This window comes from Lasioglossum baleicum, chromosome 3, assembly GCF_051020765.1.
Source record: "Lasioglossum baleicum chromosome 3, iyLasBale1, whole genome shotgun sequence".
NCBI classification, from domain to species: domain Eukaryota; kingdom Metazoa; phylum Arthropoda; class Insecta; order Hymenoptera; family Halictidae; genus Lasioglossum; species Lasioglossum baleicum.
The window spans coordinates 2082047-2100505 of NC_134931.1; the positions used below are offsets into that span (position 1 = coordinate 2082047).

At 42.5% G+C, this 18459-nt stretch overlaps 2 protein-coding genes across 5 annotated transcripts in view; both read right to left on the reverse strand.

Moving 5' to 3' along the window:
* Positions 1-2245, reverse strand: part of Jing (AE binding protein 2 jing) — a 179334-nt gene extending 177089 nt beyond the window's left edge. Inside the window, exon 1 of one of the 2 annotated variants that reach the window (XM_076420223.1) lies at positions 871-2245. In XM_076420223.1, the coding sequence (XP_076276338.1) occupies positions 871-2063 (1193 nt within the window). In that variant the 5' untranslated portion in view covers positions 2064-2245. The remainder of the gene's footprint in view (positions 1-870) is intronic. The other variant, XM_076420224.1, reaches the window with a different exon arrangement.
* A 1370-nt stretch (positions 2246-3615) lies between these two features.
* The window catches only part of LOC143207120 (bestrophin-4), a 30253-nt gene continuing 15409 nt past the window's right edge, over positions 3616-18459 (reverse strand). The window contains exons 4-11 of one of the 3 annotated variants that reach the window (XM_076420226.1): positions 15393-15713; positions 14080-14413; positions 12067-12291; positions 10931-11184; positions 8977-9006; positions 8653-8864; positions 7579-7831; positions 3616-6477 (exon numbers count right to left, since the gene is read on the reverse strand). In XM_076420226.1, the coding sequence (XP_076276341.1) occupies positions 6126-6477; positions 7579-7831; positions 8653-8864; positions 8977-9006; positions 10931-11184; positions 12067-12291; positions 14080-14413; positions 15393-15713 (1981 nt within the window). In that variant the 3' untranslated portion in view covers positions 3616-6125. The other 2 variants (XM_076420228.1, XM_076420227.1) reach the window with 2 other exon arrangements.

Here is an 18459-nt window from a genome sequence, read left to right on the forward strand (position 1 = left end):
ATACACTATTTTCAACGTGTTAGAATGATTGAAGAAAGAATTCAATCCAGCTGTATTTATCGTGGGCATCCTCTACTTATATCTTGTCGTGATATCAATTATTGTTTTATGTCATTTTAGACTACAGACCTATCTACACGAGCCCGGTCTATAAACAATCAACAAAGGATGCGATAAATTGATCCCCATATGATCCACCGAAGGGAGATAGCAAAGTACAAACATTCCCCGGGGTATTTCTGCCTAGTGCAACGAGATACAGCTAGTCCTCGACATACGCGGATTCTTAGGAGCGAATTCTCAGAAGAACCAATTTCGCGGGTTCGATCCCGACACCGGCACCTCTGGAAATATTCCATGTGCCATTTAAACTGTGGCGCCCAAGGTGGTTCGGAACCCACCTTATAAAAACTGTAGGTCCCGTCGCGAAAAAACCCTGGCAGTTAAGAGCGACGTAAAATAACCAATATGTAAAAAGAAAAGAAGAACCAATTCCAAACTGTGAACTTCGTTTTCTAATAACGTTTCAGCGGTGGTGTTCGGACGCTATCAAGGTCAAGATGAATTTTTAAGAATTGATCAGACCACAAGAAAGTGTACATATTTAGAAGCTAAACGTTGAAAGAGGTTGTAATAGTTCGCGCATCGTAGCCCTAGTGGAGCTAGCGGCACCGTGGCTCGGGTCTCCACCATCAGTCCTGTTCCGCGTCTTGGTCCTGGTCCGTGTCCGGGCTCCTTGCGGGTTCCGCGAACCGCCGCGGAACACGTACAGAGAATCGTATGCATGTGCACACAGGGTTACATCGGGAATCTCGCACATATCGCATCGCATTGCATCGCGCATAGGTATACTACATCGTTCTCACTCACCTGTCGGAACTCTCGGAGCTGTCGTATCGATCGGCGCACCGTTTCTTGCCGCAGGGTCCGACCAGGGTGTCCTCGGCGGTCCTAACCTGTCCCTTGAAAGGGCTGCCCTGATGATGCCTGGTGGCCATGCCGTTCGCTGTAACACCACCAGCCGCTGCACCAGAACAAGCAGAAACAGCGGCAGCGGGAGCAGCACCATCACTACTACTACTACCACTACTACCACCATCACCACTAGCATCACTAGCAATCCCGTCCGTGCTACAAGCGGCGTCCAGCTCTTCGTGATCGGCGCGCACACAACCACCAGCACCGTTGTTGTTGTCTGCCACGACGATTTCCTGTTGTTGTTTACCGGTCGTCTTGTTGTTCTCTTTGCCAAGGCGTGTCAGTTTCCTATCCGAATCCTCGGAATCGTCGTCGTTGTTGTCAGGGTCATCCTCGTCCTCGTCATCGAGGAACACAGGCCTAGAGCGTCGACCGTCGCCCGAAGAGGAACCGTCACCTTCAGCAACACCGTTCTTGTTGTTATGATTCCCATTGATGTTGCAAGTCTCCTCGATACCCTTCTTCTTAATTGTTGTTGTGGTTTTCTTCTCGACACGAACACTAGCGCGACACTTCTTCGAAACACTGTCTCCCCCGTCCAACGATCTATCTTCGTCCTCTTCCTCGTCGTCGTCGTCGTCCTCATCCTCGTCTTCATCCTCTTCTTCTTCCTCCTCCTCCTCCTCTTCGTCGTCGTCGTCTTCCTCGTAATCGTCCCGCATCGGTGACGCGAACGGCGCAACCCGCGTTGTATCCGCACCAGTTTGTTGAACACTCTCGATTTTACTAACCCGCTCGCCGCTCACGTCCAGCAACACCGCCTCGTCGTGCTCTCCGTTCTCATGATAATGATTGTTGTTGTTGTTATTGTTGTTGTTGTTGGTCGGGTGACGACGAGCAGCGTACGCGTGACAATTCCGACGGGGTGGACGGTGTGGCTGAGGCTGATGCTGGCGATGATGATGATGAGGATGACTCTCGAGCGACGGAGCGTCTTCGTGGATGCGTCTCGCGGTGTCCTGACCCGTGCTCGGGGACGTCGTCGACGAATGTACCTCCTGACGTTTGTGTCGGTTCCGGGTTAAACGGGAATCACCGTCCCCGAGGTCGGTGGCCGCGTCTTCCGCGGACGGACCGTCTGCCATCTTGTAAACGAACACACTACTGTCTGGCAGAGGCCCTATGGCACGAGCACGGGCCGCGCCACCGCTAGCTCGCTTCTACGGCCCGGCACGGCTCACTTAACCCCTCTTTTCTTCACCGTACAAAACCACCGCCACCTCTCGCCGACGGCTACCCACTGACGACTACCCCCACCACGAGAGACGTCGACGCCTGCCCTGCCAGCCGAACCCGCACGAACAACCTCGACGACCGACGAACCTTGCCGACCACGCACGAACCCACTCCCACTACGACCTTACAACGAACTAGCCCGACCTCTGGTGATCGACTCGCGAACCTCATCGCCGCCGCGGGAACATTCGAATCGATGATTCTCACTGCTGGATTGGTTTGACATTCTTTACTTTACTGACATTTTTTATACTCTTTCAGCATGCTTTAACCTAATATACACAGGTAATGCAATTACGGGATTCTTTCGAGTAGAGTGGCAGAAACAATTCTTAAGGATAATTACTCCGATTCATAATTAGACAGCGGTTCCTTATGCAGAATACAAATTTTCTACCCGAATTGCATTGCATTTTCTTTCTTAATATGTTTAATAAGTTGAAGTCAGATTAATTTACTGTTTTGTATATTCTTTCAGCATGCTTTAAGCTAATGTACACAGGAAAAAAATTACGAACTTCTGCCGAGTAGATTGGCAAAAACAATTTTTAAGGATAATTACTCTGATCCATAATTAGACAGTGGATCTTTATGCAGAATAAAAATTTTTTTCCCGATTTGCAACAATCTAGAGTGAAAGAGACATTTATTTTCTTTCTTAATACATTAATAAGCTGATGTCGGATTAATTTACTATTTTTTATACTCTTTCAGCATGCTTTAACCTAATATACACAGGTAATGCAATGACGGGATTCTTCCGAGTAGAGTGGCAAAAACAATTCTTCTGGATAATGTTAATGTTTTAAATTACGACTACTCATTTTTGTCATAAATGCATAAAATCCGCTGTCTATCCATAATCACTAGATCACTTATGCAAAATAAACATGATTTTCTTTCTTAATATATGTTTAGTAGGTTGAAAATAGTATAACAATATTCTTAAATGCTTCTAACGTGTTCACTATTTCAAATTACACCTACTCATTTTTGTCATAACAGCATCAAATCCGCTGTCTAATAATCAGTTTAGGACAAGGTGGATCAATAAAAAATATTGCCGATTCATGACGTAGTCGTGTATTTAAGAGATTATCCCACAACGAACAAGACCATTCAATGTTGATTAACTTCAATACGTACCTGTTTCCTCCTATTTTATCATTTATGTACATTAAAACAATATTTATCTCAGGACAGGCGAGAACCCAATGTTTTTATTATTTTATTACATGCAATTAAAACAGTGTTTATCTCAGGACAGGAATATAGGGCATAATAAACAATGCTCGCGAAAGTACTAGAACAAGCCGCAAGCCTGGAAATAACTAAGCCCAGCAACAAACAATAATTTCACTTGTTGCTACGGCTTGTCCAGACACTTTCGTGCACGTCTCCTTTCATGTGCACCAGGACTTCTTGAATCCAGACTCTCGTTTATTTAGACGAAATCAACATTTTTCTGCGACATTCCGAACAAGCGTTTCGCTACTATAATACTGTTGAACGAATCGCTGAACCATGAGCACCATAGGATCCATTCACGCCCTGGAATGTAATCCCGAAACGAAAAGCGAACCCGTCCACGTATCGCGCAAGAAAAGTGACGAGTACCGATCATGTTACGCGATACAGTACTTCATAGAGCAACGATAGTCTATGGATCGTTTCGGAATCCTCGCGAGCTCCGTTAATTGTTCTCGATGTCGAGAATCAGCGTCGCAAGACCTCGTGAAATCTAGAATATCTGTCGAAAGACTCGAGTCGACGTTATCCTGCGAATATGCGATCGTTTTATCGACTTTGTCAGTAAATCCTTCGACGATTCTTGGAATGTGCGTGCACGGAAACGCGTTGCTGTAGAAAAATCGGGAGAAAGAAGTACATAACATCGAGTACCGTTTTCCAGCTGGACAGAGGTAGGCACGAGGCAGGCACTTTACATATACTTTCCAGCGATCGCAGTTCTCGCTCGCACGGAATCCTTCCCGCGAATAGGACGCGTGAGATAAATCCTACTGTTATTACGAATAGTTGTACGCTAATCCCTACCGTCCACGTTTCCCTCATTTTCTACACCGATCGAGTATAAAGAAACGAGGATCGTAGGACTCTAATGTAAGCTTCGAATCGAATCTCTAGCCTGCGGACCTCTCGGCGTACTTTCTTTCTCTCTTAAAATAATATACATCATCTAACACGTTCCGTTTTTGCTCGACAATGAAAAAAACAAGCTTATCTACTTCGTTCTGTACTGCATTTTGTATAATGCCTCGTTGTTTTGGTGGAAATATATTCTGCAGTGTTAAACTTGTTATAAAATATGTTTTCAGCGCATGAAATAAATATGTCACTACCAGTGGTAGTGGTACGGAACGTGTTAACATTTCGCCGAGTCGTTCTCTCAAGATCCGCCGGCTGGAGATCGCTATGCTTGACGATCGTTCGCGTCGATGTATAAAATTCACGCGAACCGATGTTTCGACGACAATATTCACGCGATTATTGTCACAATAGATACGTAGAGTTTCGTGTGATAGGTATACCGGTATGTACAGAGTCCACAGCTTCAGCGACGAGCACTTCAACACGCGAACTCGATCTTTGAACAACGTAACAGTTTCCGTGACACTTGCTCGAGAAACCTCGGACCTCTAGGACAAACGCTCTCTACCAAAGTGTATAAAAGAATATGCGTGTAAAAATCGGGTAGCAAACGAGCGATCGCGGTCCACAGGTTCTCGATCCACAATTTCCATAAGCAGAGATCGCTCCCGTCGACGGAATGTTTCGAAGCTATTCCCGCAAGCTTCGTCCGTTATCGACGACCGTCGTCGATTTTCTTCTGGTTTTGGTTCAGGCATGTTTCCGATGCTTATCGAGTAAAAAGTTCGTATGTACACTAACAATCGTCCGTTCCGACTCTTGACGGTCGTGAAGAATCATTATACTTCCGCTCGACCATGCGAAATGGTCGGTAGTCTGCTTAATAAATGTCACCGGAGTTCTCTCGGGCCCTTTACGAGGGAATTACGTCTTCGAATCTTAATGAAACTCTGCGAGGTTGTAGCTCTTGCGAAAATGTTAGACACGTGTCTTATTGGTTCAGCCATTTTTCATATTGAACAGGTATACTTCGGACTTTATGCATTTGTGACGAAAATTATCAGGTCGAGTGCAAAACGATAACAGCATTTTCAGAATATAAAAATATTTTCGTATCACTGCTGTATGCCATCTCGCAATTAATATAGACAATTTTTAGTTCGCATGAAAATCCGCAGTCTCGTGACAACCTTTCCAGAATGGCGGGGAAAATAGTGAAGATAATTTGAGGTTGCTATCAGCTACAAATGATTGAAGATCGCCTTTTCCTGCTAGAACTGATCTTCATGATTTTTAATCACATGCAGCTCGATGATATTTTGGACATAACTGACATAAGTCAACGCAATTCCATTTTCATCACAGGTCCACAATTCCCAACCACAATCTTTTCCAAAAATCCTTCCACACATCTAGTAAACTGACCCTCTTAGCTCCTCAAAGCTTCTAAAATCGTCCATTACAATTTTACCTCTGGATAGCTAATCATTCGTAAATCTTGTAATATCAGGTTCACTAAATGTTTTAATTGATAAGTACAATAGCAAACGAACCATTTCATCCCATATATCCTGCTTCTTCACAAAGTAAAATGAAAAGTGTACTCTATTCGTGTGTTTAGTTGGCGTCGTCATTTCTATGCGGGATAGTTTTTAATATTACACGATTCACGGAGTCCAATATTTTTTCAAGAATCACGTGGCCCCAAAGTTTCATTAAGGAGTCGTCATTCGGAGACGTTCCCTCATTGAATCAATTCCAGAAGGCAGTTAGGCCTCGAAGAAGAACCACCGGCAGGTTTGCTAGAGCCGATCGCTGTCGGTCTTGTCTTCCCTATCGCTGGCAACCATCGACTGCCGTGAAGTCGTTGCCAATTCCGACAGCAACAGCTCTTCCGTATCCGGTGCGCTCCTCGACTGTCCTCCTAGTAGATTCATCTGTCCGCTGGTGCTCCTACCCAGCCTCCTGTGCAGCTTTTCTTTCTTCTGCTGCTCCTCTTGCGTCTGCAGCTTCGTGAACTCGTCGTCCGAATGTATGCTGGCGGAGGACGAGCTCTGTGTGCTGATCAGATCGTCCACTATCACGCTGCCAGGATAACTCAAAGTCGGGTCGTACGTCACGCTGGACCGTGCTGATTGCGTTGTCCTTTGATTCCTGAAATTTGACCAATTTCACTGAGGGATCATCTCGGAAATCTCTGGATACGAAATCCTAAATTACTGTGCTCGGCAGCAGTGGGGACTTTTGAGATGCTTTTAAGCTACTTAGGTCTGGACGCTAACAAATCTCATTTTCCTCGTCTCCTCGCTTCCTAATGCTGCTCCGGGCGCATGATTTAACACGTCGACTGACGCGTGAATTTTGGGGGTTGCATAGAAATGTTGGTTATTTCGCCCCTACAAACGATCAGAGTTATTAACAATTATTATTAGTTACGTGACAACGAAGCTTACACCTCGCACCATAACTCCATTCATCGCAGAACGAACACAGCTTTATGCTTTATGCATTTGTGAAATATAGAACAATGAAAGATTATCAAAATTCAAGAATGTTTTAATGTTGCTTTCAATGTAACAAAGTCGATAAGGGATGAAATCAACTTTTATGTTATTCCTGATTCGCACAATCAATTCAAAACATTTGCATGAAGATCCGCAGTATAGTTACGACAATTATTTTTAAAACAGCGCCGGTCACCGGTGACCACCAAGGCAATAAAATGTTAATGTTGATGATGTCTCTGGATCTCTATGCAATTTTTAATAAGCCGAGACTAGTGCTATTCTTCCCATAAATGTATAAAATCCGCAGTTGAATTATGACAAATATTTTTAAGCGAGTCAACAGCGCCGGCCACCGGTGACCACCACGGCAGTGAACGTGTTAATGTTGATGATGTCTCTGGATCCTTATGCAATTTTTAATAAGCCGAGACTAGTGCCATTCTTCCCACAAATGTATAAAATCCGCAGTTGAATTATGACAATTATTTTTATGCGAATCAACAGCGCCGGTCACCGGTGACCACCACGGCAGTGAACGTGTAAACCAAAGAACACAGCAGGGTTGGTGATGTTCTGGTTCAATCAATGATGATCGAACAAGGCGAAACGGGAGATTTTAATCGGCAGGAATGAGATAAAATGCGCGTTTCTTCGAAGAAAGTCGTTCGAGGAAGCGATTTAATATGCAAATGCGACGAGCAGGTAATCACACGTTCGCATGGCTGTTAGCCTTGATCTTGCCGCGTACCTTATGTCAATGTTGCCTTGATTCGTATCCCCGTCGCTGATCGCCAAGCCGGTCACAGGTGCGCTGCAAGCGAATATCTCCCCGTTTCTGGAATGTTCTGTGCCGGGCACGGTCATCGGGGCACTGGGAGGTGGTGGGCCAGGTGAGAATATGCTCTGCACGTGAGGCCTCTTCTCAGACTTCATCGACGTCATCGTACTCTGCTCGTCAGCCTCCTCTTTGATCACTCCTATCCTCATCGAGCCTCCTCCAACTGTTACAAAACATTTCACGAGTCTTAGCTAACGAAGATTTCGATAAATAAACACCTGACTCATAGTTTCCCGATCTTCAAATTTGTTCTTCCAGTACTAGCCAACAAGTTAGCATGTATGGAACTACTGTGTTCCTCTGAGAGATCACTTGGAACTTTCGCAGGTGGTGAAAAGCGTGTAACCTCTGAATATACAGTAAGTCCTGGACAAATTCGGATGCAGACGATTTTTTGATATTAATGGACTAAAAAGGCTTGCTAATTTTTTATAAAATATCTTATATTTTCTAGAGCTTCCCATAATCACCCCACAATTTTTTAATCTCTTTTCTCCAACATTTATTCAAATAGTATATGTATATATTTAATTTTGCATTCAGATATTATCGTATAATAGCTACATCTAATCAAAATAAAACAAGAAAATCACAAGCTGGAAGCTTCTATATTCTTCAATCACCATTTTGTATGTACCCATGTGAAATGAAAATTCAAATAAACACGAACTCTGTTCAGGAAAATGTATCACTCATAAATAGCTGAATGCCAGCGCTTGTACACAAGCAAACACGTATCTTCTTATCAAAAAACGAATTTCACAGTTCGGAATTGGTTTTCCGATTCCGAATCCGCGTGAAACGAATCCGCGTAAGTCGAGGGCTTAGTGTATTTGAGAGTTCCATCGGGAACGGAGAAAGTTAGACAACTGGAAGCTGAAGTTTTGATTGTTACAACTGCAGTTTTAACTGCATAGGAAGTTCGTGGAGAAGTTCTCTGGGAAGTTGATTGGGAAATTGTGATCTGTGAAGTAATGGACCTACCGACAACGCGGTTCTGCAAAGATGCAGTGGAACTGGACTGAGTCGGAGTTTTGGTGCCGCTGAACATGCTGCCGTCTGGTCTGTCTTCCTTGCTGAACAACCTCTTCAGCACGCTGGTCACGCTATTCACTCTCGTGAGAGATCCACCTATGTTGCTGGGCGTGGAACCGCCGCTTAACGTACGATCTCGAGCACTCACTCGACTGGCGCTCCTATAAACGAACATACACTTGTTGTCCCATCAAAATTATTCTGAAAACCAACCTGCACACTTGTTCCAGAAGCATGCAGAGGAACGTACATGCATAAGCGGACATGTATTACCTCGCGATCTTGCCAGTCTCCGTACAGCTCCTGGATAAGCGATCGAAGCACATGCGCCGAAACATAAAATTTAATAAGCGGACATTAAGCTGCGATCACGGTTCACACATTGCTCTGACAAGTTCTATCGTTTTCGTTCTGGACACGCTGAAATAAGACATTACGGTATCGATACTCTAAGTAAAGTTTGAATGATTTAGCTCTCCGCAATGAACTACAGCGAGTCACATAGAAAGAGAAGCCGTATCTACTTTTCTACGTTCGATTGAAACGCTGCACAGTGGGATATTTGCCCCGAAAATGCGGTGGAAAGTCAATTTTTAAAATTGTACATAAATTGTGAAACTTTTGTTTCTTGAGTTAGTTGAATATCTGAGGAACAATTTATCAATACATATGGTATGGTATGGACATGATATTTGGTCCCCTCAGGGTTTCAAATTCATTTACCAATCCTCTCCTTTTTCCACTCTCACCATCGCCTTTTCAGCGGGACCTACTGTTTATGGTGGGTTCCGAACCACCTTTTGCCAACAACACGTGAAAAACACCCCGGGTGGGTCACTTTCCGGTTTTTGACCAGACGGTCACCCATCCTAGTGCCGGTCACGTTCCACGTTGTTTAACTTCGGTGATCTAACGAGAACCGGTGCTTTCAACGGGACTACGGTTGTTGGCTTATCAATACATATAAAGCACTGTGATTTGTCGGGAGTTTGATATTCTGTTAATACGCTTTGCTTTCTCAACGAATTCACCTATTGGTAATTTTTAACTTATTTACATAAATGAAATAGATTTTAGCTAAGTGTATGGTATACTATTAAGAGAATTTTTCTTGTGTACTATATACAGTTTTGTAGTCATTAATATTTCAAAATAACCAACGATTCAGTAATCTTACTTGTGACTCTAAGACTTTATTAATGATTTCTAGGGGTGTGCGAGATTCCCGAAAATGTTCGAGATTCCCGTAAAATATCCGGGATTCCCGAAAATATCCGTGATTCCCGAGAATTTTCGGGACTCCTGACAATGTACGGGATATACAGAATAATATTTGGGATTCCCAAAAGTATCGTTATTCGCAATTACTTTCTACAATATTACTAACTAATATTACTAACTAAATATTCCCGACTAATAAGATATGTAATCTTCGAGAACACAATGGCTTGCAGATTCTTGTAATTATTAGAAGTATGGAGAAACTTCAAAATGTCGCGAATCACAGATATTTTCGGGAATTCCGAAAGACTCGAAATTCCGTCCTTATCTCGCGAGAAATTCCCGTCCCAACCGGGATCTCGCACACCCCTAATGATTTCGTTAGATTTTAGGGTAAGTTGATTACAGTGTCATTGTGTTCTATGAATGTTTTATACATAGCACAAAAAAAGTAGAAATCTAAACCTTTAAAATGGTTGCTCTTTCATCTAACGTTTGGATAAATTTTAGCAAAGTTATAGCAGTTTAAATATTGAGCGAACATTGAAATAGCTTCGACCGCATTTTCGAGGATCCCGGAGAAGGATCCAGGAAAAAATCCCAGGCTTCAGTTCAATCTTAACGAACGGAGTCTACAGCACATACAAGCTAGTAACGAAAGGGATAATTTCAACATTCCTAGGGTTGAATGCAAGTTCAATGAAATCTATGATGAGAGCTGGTAACGAAGGGGTTATTTTGAACATTCCTCGAATTCAATCTCAATGAAGTCTACGGTACATGACTTCTAGCAGCGAAAGGGTTAATTTGGCTTATCTTAAGCTCGAATTCAAAATGCATCCTACGGTGCAATAAAGATGAGGAGGTTTAATGAAACAGCCAGGGTACACATAGATGAGCGAGGGAACGGAAAACGTTCTAGCCAGCAAAATAATAAAAACGATAGAACTTGAAAGAAACCGAGCGCATCGCGTGAGCAAATGGCGGCGCTGTTCCCGGTACCAACCTTGACATTTTTCCCGTCGCCGTGAAGTGGATACCAGACGCGGCATCGTCCGCCCCCATTTCGTCGATCCTAACCGAGGATGGTTGAGCAGGAGGCAATTGAATTCCGGCCGTCGAAGGCTGCGGATGATCCTCACGGAATGCCTTAGCCTCGGCCGTGTACGGAAGCTCGGTGGGGAAGACCTCGTCCCAATACTGATCGCGGATCAACTCCGGATGCTCGTGGTGCATCTCGTCGACGATCAGGTAGCTCACCTTCCCCCCAAAAAAAAACCGATTTTTTCGTCAAAAAGAAACTCGACACTTCACCTTAACACTAGCCGTACCAAGACTGGTCAAATTACCGTTTTCATATTCTTTATTTTTTAATTACTATAATTATAAAAATGCTTCCATTAGTATTGTTATAAAAATTGTGGAAAATCTGAATAAATTCAGTCTTGAAATTTTTATAAAACTATTATCCGACACATTTTGTATCCGGTACGGTTGGTGTTAACTTTCAAACCTTTGCACTCGGACTGTTTCAAATTACAGTAAAGTCGCGATCTAGCTCCCTGATGATCTCCACGATCACTGTCCCTTCGCCCACCCCTTCCACGTATAGTTTCCCTATACGATCTTTGTCCCTGCTCGGAACAGGCGATGGGAGCTGATCGCGACTTTACTGTATAACATTATTTAGTGGCGTCACAGGTTCCGCGTTGTGCCGTTTTTGCTCGACAAAGAAGCAAACTTATGTGCTTTGTTCCATACTGCATTCTTTACAATGCCCCCTTCTTTTGGTGAAAATACATTGTACAGTCTTAAACTTGTTATAAAATATATGTTTTTAGCGTGTACCACGTGAAAAATATTTTATACAAGTCGAATGAATTTGAGGAGGAATTTCAATTAATAATGCAACTCTAAATTGTCTCCATTCCTTTGTATAATGTCATAGCAATTTTTAGTGGAAAAACCAAGAGACGCAGAGTGGTTACACAGATTTCCAATAAAACGCTGCTAAAAAATATTGGCGGAAATAATTAATCTACCGGGACTAATTGGACACCAGGGGATTCATCGTTATTCTAATGAATTCGATACCAGAAGGAAACGACTCGCTCGAATTCGACACCGAGGAAAAAGACTCACTTGCAGATTCCTGTCGATGATCCAATTGACTTCGAAGTCGTCGTCGTCCTCGCCGAACGGATTGATCAGAGTCTCGGCGACCTTGAGCCAGCCCATGTAGAAGAAGAACTGCAGGGTGGTGAACACTGGGAAGTAGAGATCGATGTTCGACTTGGACGAAGATTGCACCCATTGTCGGCCCATCACGCTCGTCAGAAAGTACGTGTACACTGCCAACGTCACCACCTGCGTGGAGTAACATTTGCATAGAGAATCTGCAGCTTCCGTTTCGATCAGAGGGATTAGCAAAAGAAAGTATCAAAATTACTTTTCATTCTTTTACATGGGATCAAGTACCTCGCAAACAGGTTCGAACTTTGATTGATTGAATTTGAAATCTCTATAAGTACTTCGAAAAACAGAAATAGTACTCCTAAGTATACGCGAACCTATGCCAGACAGTTTCGAACCTTTTACAAGTACTTTGGTAAACGGAAATAATACTTGCAAGTATATTCGAATCTTGGTCGAACAGATTCGAAACTTTTATGAATATCGTATCAGGAATTCTCTGATTTTTCTAATCATTATTTTCTTTACCTTTAAAATCAATTATGTTGTCCTCTAATGCATAATTTAATTCAACATGTATAGCTATACAGTCAAACCTGTTTTTGTGCGGTCTTTTTTATGCGATTTTTTTATTGTATAGGGTGTCCTGATGAAATGAGATCAACAGGATATCTCGGAAGACGATGTATTGAATTATGTACATTTTGAAAATTTCTCCTTGTTTAAAATGAGAAATTAAAACTTTTTAAAATGTTTCCATGTGTAATTTAATTATTTATTTTGTTTGGAAAGCACTTTCTCGCGATTTCGTAAAACGTTGACATATTTTCTAAGTGAGACTTTTTATACGGTTCCTCTCCACCGCATAAAAAAAATTTTCTTTAATATGTTGTGAAAAATTATTTGTTATAGCTATTTATAAAGTTTGTGAATATTTTTTTGTGCAGATTTCTTCCGCAAAAACAGGTTTGATTGTAATTTCATAATCTATTGGAAATATTATTCTTAAATAGTTACGAATTTAATCAAGAAAGTGCTTAAAACATACTATGCAGTTCTGATTTCCAAGATTCGAGTATTGCTTGTGAAAGATTCGATTCCTTTCAACATCGAAGTACTTATAAGTATCTTTTCGAAACTTGTAAGTACTCAGTCCGAGGTTCGATGATCCGTTTGTATAAAATGAATACTTTTCAAATATAATCATTATTGCTTTTAAGTAGTAATCGACACCCATGAAATGGAACTTGGTTATTGAAATTGACTCGGATTCGTGAGTACATATTGAACTTGATCCCATCCCTAGTCCTAACTTCCTATGACCTTCTTTTTTATATGTATACACCGATGCACCCGCCAGGTGCAATTGCACTTTATTCTTTAATGCAACCCAACCTTTTTGTTAAACCAATCGATTATTTCATTATCCTGCGTATAAAAGTACTAACCCAAAGGCATCGAAATATTACTACTTGAAGAGATATTTGTCATTTTGTGTCAGAAACGTACATTCCTACAAGAACTAATGCGGTGTTCACTATTTCTTGTTTACCCTTGACTACGAATAAAAAGTAATAAGGTCATAGAAAGTTAAGAAGTTAGGAAGTTAAGAAGTAAGGAAGTATAATGACATATGATTTTTTCCTCTATCATTTTCTCTATCTTTTCTATCTTTACTTAAAAAAGGACAGTAACTTGTCGCAGTTCCCAATAATGGTGAATTAAAAGTATCAGAACAAGTTGTTCTTCCGGCCCAATATTGCATTAGCTCCAAGAATCCGATCGATTTTTATAAACGACGTGTACTACCGAGGAAACGTGGAACGTTCGCGTGCTGGGCATCATAAATGCATCAGTTTCGAATTGTTGCTCGGCTGCGCGTGAAACGACGCAGAGACGCGAAGGATGGAGAAAACCGCGGATAAAATGAATCGGCTTGCGGTTCAAGGTGGACGCGCCTACCTGAGTGTAAACCAAAGGCACGCTGATAGTATCGTAGTGCATCAGGCTGCCGCAGAGACCGCGAAACTTGTTCAGCTCGTCGATCAGCGTCTTGACGGCGAAATCATCGCGGATCCGTCCCTCCTTCCTCGCGCGAGTCACGATGCTCGAGGCCCAGACGATCGGCAGCCAATGTTTGCTTGGCTTCGGGAATTTATCGTTCAGGGTCTGGAAAATCGCTACCTCGTTCTCCAGCAGCAAACCAGCGTCCACAAAGTGCTCCATCGTTGGGAATCGTTTTTTCACACGGGGCGAAACCATAGCCAACACCATCGTCAAGCATACGCACACGTACCTGCAAAAGAGATCCGAAGATCGAGACACTAGTCCTTCATGGGGATATGCTCGAACGCGTTCCACGTTCGATTCGATCCATTAGCTAGAGTACACCACGCGACAGTTCGGATTTCTTCGTGTTTTATGCTCGACGCCGAACAGTCTGCGACTTATCTTACGGGGCTCAAGGATGTTTGCTAATGACGGCTGGTCGATAGATTGAAAATCTTTATGGAGACTTGAATGTTTGTACTTTGTTACACTGGCTGGAGTTGTCGCAATGATTTGATGGAAAGTGGGAACATTGCACAGTAAGACTTTTCAGAGCTGCAGGATTGTTTGAAATTAATAAACTGCGGATTCTTTACGCAAAATAAAAATGTTCTGCATTGATTCTGGGAAGCAGGAATGAGATAAAATTTGATGAAAAGTGGAAACAGTGCACAGTAACACTTTTCAGTGGTGTGGGGTTGTTTGAAATTCCGCAGTTTGCGTGTTAAGAATGAAGGAAATTGTTCTTGTTTAATAAACTGTGGATTCTTTACGCAAAATAAAAATGTTCTGCATTGATTCTGGGAAGCAGGAATGAGATAAAATTTGATGAAAAGTGGAAACATTGCACAGTAACTCTTTTCAGAGCTGTGGGGTTGTTTAAAATTCCGCAGTTTGCGTGTTAAGAATGAAGGAAATTGTGCTTCTTTAATAGACTGCGGATTTTTACGCAAAATAAAAACGTTCTGCATTGATTCTGGGAAGCAGGAATGAGATAAGAATATAGTTTTCATTAAATTTTTCTAATCTTTTACCGTTTTATATTTCATCCAACGAATTTCTTCATAATTGCATAAAGGTCCGCAGTCTATAAATATATGATTTGTGGAACCAGGACTGGATTCTGGGAATCGCAATCGCGCTATTAGGGTACACAGAAGTGTAGTAATTTGTGCAACGCTGACTAGGCCATTGTTGCGGATATCGACAGCGTTATCAAGCAGTACCTGACGATAGTTCGACGCATCAATCGACCTCTCTCGTCGTTCCCGTGAATAGTCGCTGACACGAAGACCGCGATCGAATCCGGCCACGGTATCATCATGTATTGATTCCACCATCTGGTCATGACGATGCTAACGTAGAAACCAAGGACGAACGACAGCGGTATCAGGTCGCTGTACTCGTTGCAGTAGGTCACCACCGCCTCGAAGGTCTTCTTCTGTTCTTCGTCGAGTAACAGCCGGTAAATGCTCGACAACGAATAGTAGATCACGAGGAACAGGGCCAGGTCTATCCAGACGAGCTTGTAAACGCTCGCCCGCCATCTAAAATTCAAGCAGGACAGGAAAAAACGTGAGTGATCGGACGGAAATTCCTTCGATCATGCTTTTAATCAGTCCACTCTCCCTCTTCATTGTCTTCTATCGATCGCAGATAAAAAACGGGACTAGCAAACGTCATCCACGATATACGTGCTTGTTCCTGTTTCGACTATAGATACGATAAGGTTACTTAACGCTTAGGCAATCAATCAAGAAGATCCACTTGTGCCACGATACGTCGCCGATCGTAAATCGCTCGACTGTGAAAATACTGTTTCACACCCAACACCGCGAGAAAAATGATTGACAAACACTTTCTTAATCTCGTGAGCCGATCCAGTGCCAAATATACTCGGCATTGCGTCCGAGATATTTTTAAAAACGGACACCTCTGATCCTATCTTTCCCAGATGAACTTAATCATTCGCGATTAGTTAGGCTTGTAGATCTTTTCTCTGTCCCCGTCGATTCACAAAGCAATTTTTCTCTGCCCTCGTTAATCCGCGATTGGTCGCGCAGCGAGTGGTGGGGGCAGAACTTCGACCAAGGGCGAGGCCAAGTCGCGACGCTACGGAGGAGAAGCTACATTAACTCGTTCATCGATTACTCTTTAATGTCTCCAATATATTTTCATACAAAACCGTTGTCTATTCTAGCAAGAAAATTCTCAAGAAGTTCTACTCGTGATTTCAAGCGAACGATATCCGCCAGAAAATTGACTTGGTCGTTCGCCTAAGTGTCTCTAACTATTTCCTTCTTGCACGAGGTCTCGCGACCACCACGGTCCAACAAAAATGACGGACAGCTAAGCAACGCGTCCAAAGGACATTACACGAGACTGCGTAATCTCGCGAAACATTGGAAACATTCCAGAGCAAGTCACGCGATTTCCCCTGTGCAAGGTCTAGAGTATTTATCCCTCTACCGATGTACCGGGTCATTCTGGACCCAGCTATAATTATTTTTCAAAGGTCTCCCATTGTCAGGGGTGGATCAGGACACCCCCCCCCCGCAAAAAAAAATGTTTCAAGAGAACTCCCATTAATTTATTAACAAAAAAGAAAAGTAATCAAAACTTCCATAGAGTGCAACTTAGAGGCCGTAAATTAAACATTTTGTTTTTAGATTCGTTCAATTATTTTATGGAGGGTTTTTTGCACCTTTTCGGCCATTTCCAAAATCTTTAAGGGCCCTTTGCTATCCGGGGTCCTACGCGGCTGCTTAGTCCGCTTAATCCGTGTCTGCCCATTGTTTGTTCTGTACATATCAATTTACCTGATTTCGTTCCGTGGATTCACGGACGCCTATGCTTAGTTCGCGACGCGTAGCAATGGCGGGAATCGATCCGCAGCTCTAAGCCAATTGCAATGACCTCTTTACCGTGTTCATGGATATCATTATTCATTCATTAACGCTAACTCGCGGGTATAGCGCCACCGGTGCGCACGAGTAACTTCGCTTTTTATAGCAATGCAGATTTTACTGTATCGTTGAACACAAAGAAATTACGATCTAAGGTGACCTGCTGGCAAAATGTGCGGATTATTTTTCACTAAAAGATACAATTCTCAGCTGAAATGATGAACAATGATCTTTGAACCTGGATCATGTGATGGGGAAACATTTAGACCGAGTTTCACGGTCCATCGAGGAGGAAATTATTAGAGGCTGGAGGAGATAGTGATAAATATGAATCACCGACGCTGTGGCGGCGAGGAGAGATATTGAACGCGGTTTTGTAAAAATGATGTTCTCGAAGCTATCGAAAAAATGATGTTCTCGAAGCTGTTGTAAAAATGATGAACTCGAAGCTGTTGTAACAATGATGTTCCCGAAACTGTTGTAAAAATGATGTTCGCTAAACTGTTGTAAAAATGATGTTCTCAAAATTGTTGTAAAAATTATGTTCTCAAAACTGTTGTAAAAATGATGAACTCGAAGCTATTTTAAAAATGATGTTCCCGAAACTGTTGTAAAAATGATGTTCTCGAAGCTGCTGTAAAAATGATGTTCGCTAAACTGTTGTAAAAATGATGTTCTCAAAATTGTTGTAAAAATTATGTTCTCAAAACTGTTGTAAAAATTATGTTCTCGAAGCTGTTGTAAAAATGATGTTCTCCAAGCTGTTGTAAAAATGATGTTCTCGAAGCTGTTGTAAAAATGATGTTCTCGAAGTCGAAAAAGTTGCTGTGTCTCTTCAAATTTTGTTAAAAAAGAAATAAAAGAAAGAGGAAGATCTTCTTATATAAACGGGTATTCTGCAATTAAAGTTTTGAAAATATCTTTAACGAAAAAGTTGTGGGAGCTTCTCGAACCAGTCCCTCAGATGTGAAAGACGAGTCCAGGTTTTCCAGAGAAACATTTCCGTGGATTTGCGCACAAATTGCAAACTTTCCCGGGCGGTACGGAAAAAAATGGCTCGGAGCGTGAAACACACGAACCGCCGAATTACCCTGCACTTCGAAGCGTGACGCATAATCAGGAGTACATATTGCTGAGCGTGAAATTGCGGACAGGGTTCCATTAAGCGAACGCGAATGGGATCGCGATGGATAGGCGTGCGTTGCAGTCATCTTCCTATGAATATGATGAATAAAACCGAACATTAGTGTGAAATAGCCGATCAGCGGAGTGAACGATCGAAAGAGTTTCTCGATCAGATCGATCAACGAACTCGCAACTGGCGATTGCGAAAAAGGAACGACCCGAGCGTTGTCGTGCGATGACGAACGATCCTTCCGAGAAGAAA